Source organism: Entelurus aequoreus, linkage group LG11 (assembly GCF_033978785.1).
Source record: "Entelurus aequoreus isolate RoL-2023_Sb linkage group LG11, RoL_Eaeq_v1.1, whole genome shotgun sequence".
Classification (NCBI taxonomy): domain Eukaryota; kingdom Metazoa; phylum Chordata; class Actinopteri; order Syngnathiformes; family Syngnathidae; genus Entelurus; species Entelurus aequoreus.
Window position 1 is genome coordinate 9,672,920 of NC_084741.1, and position 13,351 is coordinate 9,686,270.

Genomic DNA, 13,351 nt, shown 5'->3' on the forward strand with positions numbered 1-13,351 from the left:
CACAACAGAGAAGTTGTTGAAGAAGGTGGGTTGTGGAGCAAGTACAAACAGACGCTGGTAAAAGGCAAACCAAGGACAACATCAGAAAACTTCCAAGAAAACAAAAAACGCCCTTTCTCTCTGGCCCACGGCCCTCCTGCTGGCTTCTGGTCTGGTCTTCACCTTCTCCTGGACTGCTCTGTGTCACAGCTGGCGACAACACAAGGGAGTCCAAACTGAAGTTCAAATGTGCACATAAGAATATTTCCTATGACAAAAGTGAGCACAACCATGACCAAAGCCCACAACTGTGCCAATCACGAGCTGAGCAGGGCCTGAGGTCCTGGGGCGCCCGGCTGAGATCCACTCCAGCTGATTAGGCCAAACCAGAGGCAGGTGTGGGACCTGCAAAGAGAGAGGGAGAGGTGGTGGCCAGGCAGGACTCCACTCTGAACCTCTTCCCACAAGGCCTGGACTGGAACACTCTTCAAAGTCGAAACAATGGAACTGATCAACTTGTTTCTCAACCAAATTGACACAATCTTGGGTTCTGGGGAACCTGCCTGTCCTGACGGAACAGTTGGACTCACGATGGACTTCTTGGGAGAAGCAGAGTACCGCGTGCCAGAAGACCCTTTGAGTGAAGATACCCACCTCGTACTCATGATAACAGGACATCTGCTGACTGGAGCGAGTGTATCGACAAATTAGAAGATGCCGCCACAAAAGATTGAAGGATGCGGGCAGAGCCGTGGGCACTCAAACCTGGCGAGGTGCTTGTTGGAGACTCCCCCCAGAGGACAGTACAACTAATCCCTTCCCCGTCTCTCACGGACACACACTTCTTTGTCGACTTTGGTTGGACTGACTGGCCGTGTTTGCGACAGCACCGAGGTCGCGGAACAGAGAAACGTACCCAACGCCCCCACATGCCACACCTTACACACCTCACAGAGCAGCGCCCCCTATCCCCTCTTTGCAGATCTCGATGTATATGTACTTTGCGTGAGGGTTTTTTCCTGGTCTCGAACGAACCATCATTGTTTTTCAGAGTGAGTCCATATTTTCCACTCTGCTTGATCTAAAACTGAATCTGTTACGGACTACCACAGTTTATTTTGCTGTTTCTTAAAGCCAGAAAGTTGCCTTTAGAAATGAGAAGAAAACTACATTTTGGGGATAATCCAGATCGACGTCTGGACTCAGGACTTTTTTTTTACCTGGCGTAGGTCTGCACCTTCCCACTGCTTTCCTAGTTTGTTGATGTTGTTCACGTATTAAAATATCTTTGTAAAAAAGGAATTCCTGGTGCCGATCTAGAAATGGAACTCACTAGTTTGTCAGGTGTTCCTCATGTTGTGACATCTTAATACAGCAAACAGTCAACGTGTAAACAAGTTAAGACATGGCTCAGGTGATTTTTAGCGCTTAAGTAGAACTCTCGGGCTGCTCCTGGTTGTCATGGTTGAGGTAGTAGACTTGGTCCGCTGAAGAGGTTTTGTAGAGCCCTTGGAAGTGCGGGTGTAACTTCTATTCTTTCTGGAGTCTGTAGCTCCGCCCTTGGAAGTGCGACTATAGCTTCTATTCTGCCTGGAGTCTTTAGCTCCGCCCTCGGAAGTGCGACCAAGGCTTTTATTCTGTCTGGAGTCTGTAGCTCCGCCCTTGGAAGTGCGACTGCAGCTTCTATTCTGCCTGGAGTGTTTAGCGCCGCCCTTGGAAGTGTCCACAGAGCAGCTGCTGGCTGGTGAGGTCAACTTGTCTTCTTCAGTAGCGTTAGGATTGTTGTGCATGACGGAAGTGCTGGCTGGTGGAAGGTTGCGGACTTTGGCCGATGCCGCCAAGTTGGTGGAAGCTTGAGGAACAGCAGCAACAGTATTGGAAACAGAAGTCCTGGAGGTGGAAGGTGAAGCGGTCGGGTTCTTCCGTAGCTCTTTTTCCCGCATGTGTCTGTAGATAATCTCGCCCAGTTCAGACTTATCCTTGATGTTTGCCGGGTCCAACTGTCCGATTCCAACATCCACCCTATTATCCTGGGTAAAAGAAGCGTTCTTTGCCGGTGTCAGCGCTCCACAGCCACGGGTGTGTGCATTGACACGGTTCACGTTAGCATCTTGGTTGCAGCTAGCCTCCTTTACGAGGGTGTCGCCATTACAGCAGTCCATGTCCAGTTGTAGGTCCTCAGCGGACTGAGGTGTTCTGTACTTCCTTTTCCCTCTCACAGGATTGTCTGTAGGAAAATGATTGATTGGAGTCGGGCTGGTGTCAGGAGGAAGACCTCTTCTTCTGCGGGACAATCTCATTACCCCGCTGGTCTCAGTGGGAGGAGCGAGGTGAGTCGTCATCTGAACTGATTTTTTTCCTGAGTTCTGAAAAGTTCTGAGATTCTTTCTGTTGAACTTGGAAAGGTTCAGGTGTTGATTGTGAGGCAGCTGCTGGTTGCTAGGCTGGGAGTGTTGGCTGCTGTCAGAGTCCCGTAATCGGCCTCCACTTTGACGCTTATTGCTGGGCCCGGACGCCGGCTGGCCGCCAGGCCCGGTCTTGGGCTTCAGGGCTGCAACCGACCTGACAAAGGAGGCCCTTGGTTCCGTCAGTCTGACCCCCTTGGTGACCTGGGACACAGGAAGATGTTTGAAAAACACTGTTGGAGAAAACTAGTCACAGCAATGCCCTGAAACGGAACATTTCAACAGTTTCTGGGTCCACTCAGTTTTTAATGCGGGACCACTTCAAGTCCCAAGCGTCACACACTCAGTGGGGACTCCGGACTAAGACTTGATGGTCTCTGAACACAACTTGTGTCTTTTTCTCGGTCTACTTTTTGTGGAGTTCTTGATCTACTAACACCGACAAAGATACACAAACTTGAGGGTTCCAGGTTCGATTCCAGCTTCCACCATCCGAGTAACTGACCTTGTGTCCTTGGGCAGGACACTTTGGCCAACTTGTTTGGTGTATGAATATGAATAAAGTTTGGTGGTGAAATATGAATAATGTTTGGCGGTCAAAAAAGAATGTTTGGTTTATGAATATGAATAACGTTTGGTGTACAAATATGAATAATGTTTGGTGGTCAAATATGAATAATGTTTGGTGGTCAAAAAAGAATAATGTTTGGTGGTCAAATATGAATAATGTTTGGTTTATGAATATGAATAAAGTTTGGTGGTCAAAAAAGAATAATGTTTGGTGTACGAATATGAATAATGTTTGGTTTATGAATATGAATAAAGTTTGGTGGTCAAATATGAACAATGTTTGGTGGTCAAATATGAATAATGTTTGGTGGTAAAAAAAGAGTAATGTTTGGTTTATGAATATGAATAACGTTTGGGGTACAAATATGAATAATGTTTGGTGGTCAAATATGAATAATGTTTGGTGGTCAAAAAAGAATAATGTTTGGTGTACGAATATGAATAATATTTGGTTTACGAATATAAATAAAGTTTGGTGGTCAAATATGAATAATGTTTGGTGGCCAAATATGAATAATGTTTGGTGGACAAATATGAATAATGTTTGGTGGTCAAATATGAATAATGTTTGGTGGCCAAATATGAATAATGTTTGGTTTATGAATGTGAATAACGTTTGGTGGCCAAATATGAATAATGTTTGGTGGCCAAATATGAATAATGTTTGGTGGCCAAATATGAATAATGTTTGGTTTATGAATGTGAATAACGTTTGGTGGTCAAATATGAATAATGTTTGGTGGTCAGATATGAATAATGTTTGGTGGTCAAATATGAATAATGTTTGGTTTATGAATATGAATAACGTTTGGTGTACAAATATGAATAATGTTTGGTGGTCAAAAAAGAATAATGTTTGGTGTACGAATATGAATAATGTTTGGTTTATGAATATAAATAAAGTTTGGTGGTCAAATATGAATAATGTTTGGTGGCCAAATATGAATAATGTTTGGTTTATGAATGTGAATAACGTTTGGTGGTCAAATATGAATAATGTTTGGTGGCCAAATATGAATAATGTTTGGTTTATGAATGTGAATAACGTTTGGTGGTCAAATATGAATAATGTTTGGTGGTCAAATATGAATAATGTTTGGTGGCCAAATATGAATAATGTTTGGTGGTCAAATATGAATAATGTTTGGTGGCCAAATATGAATAATGTTTGGTGGTCAAATATGAATAATGTTTGGTGGTCAAATATGAATAATGTTTGGTGGCCAAATATGAATAATGTTTGGTTTATGAATGTGAATAACGTTTGGTGGTCAAATATGAATAATGTTTGGTGGCCAAATATGAATAATGTTTGGTTTATGAATGTGAATAACGTTTGGTGGTCAAATATGAATAATGTTTGGTGGCCAAATATGAATAACGTTTGGTTTATGAATGTGAATAACGTTTGGTGTACAAATATGAATAATGTTTGGTGGTCAAATATGAATAATGTTTGGTGGTCAAAAAAGAATAATGTTTGGTGGTCAAATATGAATAATGTTTGGTTTATGAATATGAATAAAGTTTGGTGGTCAAAAAAGAATAATGTTTGGTGTACGAATATGAATAATGTTTGGTTTATGAATATGAATAAAGTTTGGTGGTCAAATATGAATAATGTTTGGTGGTCAAATATGAATAATGTTTGGTGGTCAAAAAAGAATAATGTTTGGTTTATGAATATGAATAACGTTTGGTGTACAAATATGAATAATGTTTGGTGGTCAAATATGAATAATGTTTGGTGGTCAAAAAAGAATAATGTTTGGTGTACGAATATGAATAATATTTGGTTTACGAATATAAATAAAGTTTGGTGGTCAAATATGAATAATGTTTGGTGGCCAAATATGAATAATGTTTGGTGGAAAAATATGAATAATGTTTGGTGGTCAAATATGAATAATGTTTGGTGGCCAAATATGAATAATGTTTGGTTTATGAATGTGAATAACGTTTGGTGGCCAAATATGAATAATGTTTGGTGGCCAAATATGAATAATGTTTGGTTTATGAATGTGAATAACGTTTGGTGGTCAAATATGAATAATGTTTGGTGGTCAGATATGAATAATGTTTGGTGGTCAAATATGAATAATGTTTGGTTTATGAATATGAATAACGTTTGGTGTACAAATATGAATAATGTTTGGTGGTCAAAAAAGAATAATGTTTGGTGTACGAATATGAATAATGTTTGGTTTATGAATATAAATAAAGTTTGGTGGTCAAATATGAATAATGTTTGGTGGCCAAATATGAATAACGTTTGGTTTATGAATGTGAATAACGTTTGGTGGTCAAATATGAATAATGTTTGGTGGCCAAATATGAATAATGTTTGGTTTATGAATGTGAATAACGTTTGGTGGTCAAATATGAATAATGTTTGGTGGTCAAATATGAATAATGTTTGGTTTATGAATGTGAATAACGTTTGGTGGTCAAATATGAATAATGTTTGGTGGTCAGATATGAATAATGTTTGGTGGTCAAATATGAATAATGTTTGGTTTATGAATATGAATAACGTTTGGTGTACAAATATGAATAATGTTTGGTGGTCAAAAAAGAATAATGTTTGGTGTACGAATATGAATAATGTTTGGTTTATGAATATAAATAAAGTTTGGTGGTCAAATATGAATAATGTTTGGTGGCCAAATATGAATAACGTTTGGTTTATGAATGTGAATAACGTTTGGTGGTCAAATATGAATAATGTTTGGTGGCCAAATATGAATAATGTTTGGTTTATGAATGTGAATAACGTTTGGTGGTCAAATATGAATAATGTTTGGTGGTCAAATATGAATAATGTTTGGTGGCCAAATATGAATAATGTTTGGTGGTCAAATATGAATAATGTTTGGTGGCCAAATATGAATAATGTTTGGTGGTCAAATATGAATAATGTTTGGTGGTCAAATATGAATAATGTTTGGTGGCCAAATATGAATAATGTTTGGTTTATGAATGTGAATAACGTTTGGTGGTCAAATATGAATAATGTTTGGTGGCCAAATATGAATAATGTTTGGTTTATGAATGTGAATAACGTTTGGTGGTCAAATATGAATGTTTGGTGGCCAAATATGAATAACGTTTGGTTTATGAATGTGAATAACGTTTGGTGGTCAAATATGAATAATGTTTGGTGGTCAAATATGAATAATGTTTGGTTTATGAATATGAATAACGTTTGGTGTACAAATATGAATAATGTTTGGTGGCCAAATATGAATAATGTTTGGTGGCCAAATATGAATAATGTTTGGTTTATGAATGTGAATAACGTTTGGTGGTCAAATATGAATAATGTTTGGTGGCCAAATATGAATAATGTTTGGTGGACAAATATGAATAATGTTTGGTGGTCAAATATGAATAATGTTTGGTGGCCAAATATGAATAATGTTTGGTTTATGAATGTGAATAACGTTTGGTGGCCAAATATGAATAATGTTTGGTGGCCAAATATGAATAATGTTTGGTTTATGAATGTGAATAACGTTTGGTGGTCAAATATGAATAATGTTTGGTGGTCAGATATGAATAATGTTTGGTGGTCAAATATGAATAATGTTTGGTTTATGAATATGAATAACGTTTGGTGTACAAATAGGAATAATGTTTGGTGGTCAAAAAAGAATAATGTTTGGTGTACGAATATGAATAATGTTTGGTTTATGAATATAAATAAAGTTTGGTGGTGAAATATGAATAATGTTTGGTGGCCAAATATGAATAACGTTTGGTTTATGAATGTGAATAACGTTTGGTGGTCAAATATGAATAATGTTTGGTGGCCAAATATGAATAATGTTTGGTTCATGAATGTGAATAACGTTTGGTGGTCAAATATGAATAATGTTTGGTGGTCAAATATGAATAATGTTTGGTGGCCAAATATGAATAATGTTTGGTGGTCAAATATGAATAATGTTTGGTGGCCAAATATGAATAATGTTTGGTTTATGAATGTGAATAACGTTTGGTGGTCAAATATGAATAATGTTTGGTGGTCAAATATGAATAATGTTTGGTGGCCAAATATGAATAATGTTTGGTGGCCAAATATGAATAATGTTTGGTGGTCAAATATGAATAATGTTTGGTGGTAAAATATGAATAATGTTTGGTGGCCAAATATGAATAATGTTTGGTTTATGAATGTGAATAACGTTTGGTGGTCAAATATGAATAATGTTTGGTGGCCAAATATGAATAATGTTTGGTTTATGAATGTGAATAACGTTTGGTGGTCAAATATGAATAATGTTTGGTGGCCAAATATGAATAACGTTTGGTTTATGAATGTGAATAACGTTTGGTGGTCAAATATGAATAATGTTTGGTGGTCAAATATGAATAATGTTTGGTTTATGAATATGAATAACGTTTGGTGTACAAATATGAATAATGTTTGGTGGTCACATATGAATAATGTTTGGTGGTCAAAAAAGAATAATGTTTGGTGTACGAATATGAATAATGTTTTGTTTATGAATATAAATAAAGTTTGGTGGTCAAATATGAATAATGTTTGGCGGCCAAATATGAATAATGTTTGGTGGTCAAATATGAATAATGTTTGGTGGTCAAATATGAATAATGTTTGGTTTATGAATATGAATAACGTTTGGTGTACAAATATGAATAATGTTTGGTGGTCAAATATGAATAATGTTTGGTGGTCAAAAAAGAATAATGTTTGGTGTACGAATATGAATAATGTTTGGTTTATGAATATAAATAAAGTTTGGTGGTCAAATATGAATAATGTTTGGTGGTCAAATATGAATAATGTTTGGTGGTCAAATATGAATAATGTTTGGTGGCCAAATATGAATAATGTTTGGTGGCCAAATATGAATAATGTTTGGTTTATGAATGTGAATAACGTTTGGTGGTCAAATATGAATCATGTTTGGTGGCCAAATATGAATAATGTTTGGTTTATGAATGTGAATAACGTTTGGTGTACAAATGTATAATAATACACCTCACGGTGCAACCTGGACACATCATCATTGATTCTCCCGGGGTCATAGGGTGTTTCGGGTCATAATCAAACACCCTCACCCGGGACCCAGCCGAGGGTGATCCGTCCCTCGACTTGTGTCCAGGCAGCGCTCCACGCCACACGTCCCCCCTCCGACGGTCTGCCCTGGGGCTGCGCCGGTGGTGCTTGGAGGTTCTGGGCACTGTGGGGAGTGTCCGGGTCTGGATCCTCCTCCGTCTCATCAGGTGCCGTACGAGGTACTGGCACTGTGCGTTGCACCACGGGTTTCCCTAGGCAGCCTATCTCGGTCTTACGTATCTTCAGGGTTTTTGAATAACGTTTGGTGGTCAAATATGAATAACGTTTGGTGGTCAAATATGAATAATGTTTGGTGGTCAAAAAATAATAATGTTTGGTGTACGAATATGAATAAAGTTTGGTGGACAAATATGAGTCATGTTTGGTGGTCAAATACGAATAATGTTTGGTGGTCAAAAAAGAATAATGTTTGGTGTACGAATATGAATAATATTTGGTGGACAAATATGAGTCATGTTTGGTGTACGAATATGAATAATGTTTGGTGGACAAATATGAATAATGCTTGGTGTATCAATATGTATAATGTTTGTTGCATGAATATGAATACTGTTTGGTGTACGAATATGAATAATGTTTGGTGTACGAATATGAATAATGTTTGGTGTATTAATATGAATAATGTTTGGTGGACAAATATTGAATGTTTTATAATGTTTGTTGCATGAATATGAATAATGTTTGGTGTTCGAATATGAATAATGTTTGGTGGACAAAAATGAATGTTTGGTCTATGAATAATGTTTGGTGGACAAATATGAATAATGTTTGGTGGAAATACATGAATAATGTTTGGTGTATGAATATGATTGAATGTTTGGTGTATGAATAATGTTTGGTGTACGAATATGAATAATTTTTGGTGGACAAGTATGAATAATGTTTGGTATATGAATAATGTTGGGTGGACAAGTATGATTGAGTGTTTGGTGTATGTATGAATTCATGCATGTTTGGTGTATGAATATGAATAATGTTTGGTGTATAAATATGAATAATGTTTGGTGTATAAATATGATTGAATGTTTGGTGTATGAATATGTATAATGTTTGTTGCATGAATATGAATCATGTTTGGTGTATAAATAATGTTTGGTGTGTAAATAGGAATAATGTTTGGTGTATAAATATGAATAATGTTTGGTGTATGAATATGTATGTTTGTTTCATGAATATGAATAATGTTTGGTGGACAAATATGAATAATGTTTGGTGTATCAATATGTATAATGTTTGTTGCATGAATATGAATAATGTTTGGTGTACGAATATGAATAATGTTTGGTGTATTAATATGAATAATGTTTGGTGGACAAATATTGAATGTTTGGTGTATGAATATGTATAATGTTTGTTGCATGAATATGAATAATGTTTGGTGTTCGAATATGAATAATGTTTTGTGGACAAAAATGAATGTTTGGTCTATGAATAATGTTTGGTGGACAAATATGAATAATGTTTGGTGGAAATACATGAATAATGTTTGGTGTATGAATATGAATAATTTTTGGTGGACAAGTATGAATAATGTTTGGTGTATGAATAATGTTGGGTGGACAAGTATGATTGAGTGTTCGGTGTATGTATGAATTCATGCATGTTTGGTGTATGAATATGAATAATGTTTGGTGTATAAATATGAATAATGTTTGGTGTATAAATATGATTGAATGTTTGGTGTATGAATATGTATAATGTTTGTTGCATGAATATGAATAATGTTTGGTGGACAAATATGAATAATGTTTGGTGTATCAATATGTATAATGTTTGTTGCATGAATATGAATAATGTTTTGTGTACGAATATGAATAATGTTTGGTGTACGAATATGAATAATGTTTGGTGGACAAATATTGAATGTTTTATAATGTTTGTTGCATGAATATGAATAATGTTTGGTGTTCGAATATGAATAATGTTTGGTGGACAAAAATGAATGTTTGGTCTATGAATAATGTTTGGTGGACAAATATGAATAATGTTTGGTGGAAATACATGAATAATGTTTGGTGTATGAATATGATTGAATGTTTGGTGTATGAATATGAATAATGTTTGGTGTACGAATATGAATAATTTTTGGTGGACAAGTATGAATAATGTTTGGTATATGAATAATGTTGGGTGGACAAGTATGATTGAGTGTTTGGTGTATGTATGAATTCATGCATGTTTGGTGTATGAATATGAATGTTTGGTGTATAAATAATGTTTGGTGTGTAAATATGAATAATGTTTGGTGTATAAATATGAATAATGTTTTGTGTATAAATATGATTGAATGTTTGGTGTATGAATATGTATAATGTTTGTTGCATGAATATGAATAATGTTTGGTGGACACATGAATAATGTTTGGTGTATCAATATGTATAATGTTTGTTGCATGAATATGAATAATGTTTGGTGTACGAATATAAATAATGTTTGGTGTACGAATATGAATAATGTTTGGTATATTAATATGAATAATGTTTGGTGGACAAATATTGAATGTTTGGTGTATGAATATGTATAATGTTTGTTGCATGAATATGAATAATGTTTGGTGGACAAAAATGAATGTTTGGTCTATGAATAATGTTTGGTGGACAAATATGAATAATGTTTGGTGGAAATACATGAATAATGTTTGGTGTATGAATGTTTGGTGTATGAATATGATTGAATGTTTGGTGTATGAATATGAATAATGTTTGGTGTACGAATATGAATAATTTTTGGTGGACAAGTATGAATAATGTTTGGTATATGAATAATGTTGGGTGGACAAGTATGATTGAGTGTTTGGTGTATGTATGAATTCATGCATGTTTGGTGTATGAATATGAATAATGTTTGGTGTATAAATATGAATAATGTTTGGTGTATAAATATGATTGAATGTTTGGTGTATGAATATGTATAATGTTTGTTGCATGAATATGAATAATGTTTGGTGTATGAATATGAATAATGTTTGGTGTATAAATATGAATAATGTTTGGTGTATAAAGATGATTGAATGTTTGGTGTATGAATATGTATAATGTTTGTTGCATGAATATGAATAATGTTTGGTGTATCAATATGTATAATGTTTGTTGCATGAATATGAATAATGTTTGGTGTACGAATATGAATAATGTTTGGTGTATTAATATGAATAATGTTTGGTGGACAAATATGATTGAATGTTTGGTGTATGAATATGTATAATGTTTGTTGCATGAATATGAATAATGTTTGGTGTACGAATATGAATAATGTTTGGTGGACAAATAAATAATGTTTGGTGGACAAAAATTAATGTTTGGTCTATGAATAATGTTTGGTGGACAAATATGAATAACGTTTGGTGTATAAATATATATGAATGTTTGGTGTATGAATATGAATTATGTTTGGTGTATGAATGAATGTTTGGTGTATGAATATGAATAATGTTTGGTGTAATGTGTCCACTTCATCACAGATAGACAACATTCACACACTAGGGACCATTTAGTGTTGACAGTCAACCTATCAGGTGCATGTCTTTGGAGGTGGGAGGGGCCTATCCCCAGGTGCATGTCTTTGGAGGTGGGAGGGGCCTATCCCCAGGTGCATGTCTTTGGAGGTGGGAGGGGCCTATCCCCAGGTGCATGTCTTTGGAGGTGGGAGGGAGCCGGAGTACCCGGAGGGTTAGGGTTAGGGATCAATGATGATAAATGATGATCAATGATGATAAATGATGATCAATGATGATAAATGATGATTAATGTTGATAAATGTTGATAAATGATGATCAATGTTGATAAATAATGATCATGGTGATAAATGATGATCAATGATGATAAATGATGATAAATGATGATCAATGATGATAAATGATGATAAATGATGATCAATGATGATAAATGATGATTAATGTTGATAAATAATGATCATGGTGATAAATGATGATCAATGATAATCAATGATGACTTGGGACCAACCTTTTTCTTGGTCCTGAGTTGTATGGCCAGGTGTCTGGGTCTCAGGTAATGTCTCCTTGTTTCCTCCTCCATCTTCTTCTTCCTGCTGCGTTCTTCATCCTTCCTCTCTCTCTCTCTCCTCCTCAGTGCGCGGGCACTCAAACACGTCACTGCAGAAGCCCCGCCTCCCAGCTCCTGCGCTGCATCAACAACACCCGTATCAACATGACTGAAGTGTGGGAATATGAAACATGATCAAAGTCCATCTTCTTCCACTTATCCAGGTGGGCTTGTCCATCTTCTTCCACTTATCCAGGTGGGCTTATCCATCTTCTTCCACTTATCCAGGTGGGCTTGTCCATCTTCTTCCACTTATCCAGGTGGGCTTGTCCATCTTCTTCCACTTATCCAGGTGGGCTTGTCCATCTTCTTCCACTTAACCAGGTGGGCTTGTCCATCTTCTTCCACTTATCCAGGTGGGCTTGTCCATCTTCTTCCACTTATCCAGGTGGGCTTGTCCATCTTCTTCCACTTATCCAGGTGGGCTTGTCCATCTTCTTCCACTTATCCAGGTGGGCTTGTCCATCTTCTTCCACTTACCCAGGTGGGCTTGTCCATCTTCTTCCACTTATCCAGGTGGGCTTGTCCATCTTCTTCCACTTATCCAGGTGGGCTTGTCCATCTTCTTCCACTTATCCAGGTGGGCTTGTCCATCTTCTTCCACTTATCCAGGTGGGCTTGTCCATCTTCTTCCACTTATCCAGGTGGGCTTGTCCATCTTCTTCCACTTATCCAGGTGGGCTTGTCCATCTTCTTCCACTTATCCAGGTGGGTTGCGGGGGTAGCAGCACACCACCTCCACCATACACGGTGTTGACAGTGCACTGCTTCCCCCTCCTGAGGTGGTGGATGGTGGTCCAGAATCGCTTCGAAGCCGTCCGGAAGTCGTCCTTCATGGCTTTCCCAAACTCCTCCCATGTCCGAGTTTTTCCTCTGCGACCGGAGTCCCATGAGCCGAAAGGACCCATAGGACTCCTTCTTCAGCTTGACGGCATCCCTCACCCAGCAGGTTCTGGAATTACCACCACAACAGGCACCGACCACAGCCTGGACAATAGAGGTGTTGGAACATGGTCTACTCGGACCCAATGACCAGGGCCTCTCTTGTGACATGTTCAAAGTTCTTCTGGATGTGGGAATCGAAAAACACTCTGACAGGAGACTATGGTAGACGTTTCTAGCTGACCCTCACAATGCGTTTGGGCCTGCCAGGTGTGTCTGGCATCCTCCCCCACCATCGGAGCCAACTCACAACCAGGTGGTGATTGGTAGAAAGCTCCGCCCCTCTC

General features: G+C 37.0%; 1 protein-coding gene across 4 annotated transcripts in view; it reads right to left on the minus strand.

Moving 5' to 3' along the window:
- The window catches only part of LOC133659743 (protein Jumonji-like), a 30,688-nt gene that overhangs the window by 1,552 nt on the left and 15,785 nt on the right, over positions 1–13,351 (minus strand). For all 4 annotated transcript variants that reach the window (XM_062062411.1, XM_062062414.1, XM_062062413.1 and 1 more), the window contains exons 7-8: positions 12,024–12,202; positions 1–2,588 (exon numbers count right to left, since the gene is read on the minus strand). The exon at positions 1–2,588 is cut by the window's left edge and continues 1,552 nt beyond it. In XM_062062411.1, the coding sequence (XP_061918395.1) occupies positions 1,401–2,588; positions 12,024–12,202 (1,367 nt within the window). In that variant the 3' untranslated portion in view covers positions 1–1,400. The remainder of the gene's footprint in view (positions 2,589–12,023; positions 12,203–13,351) is intronic.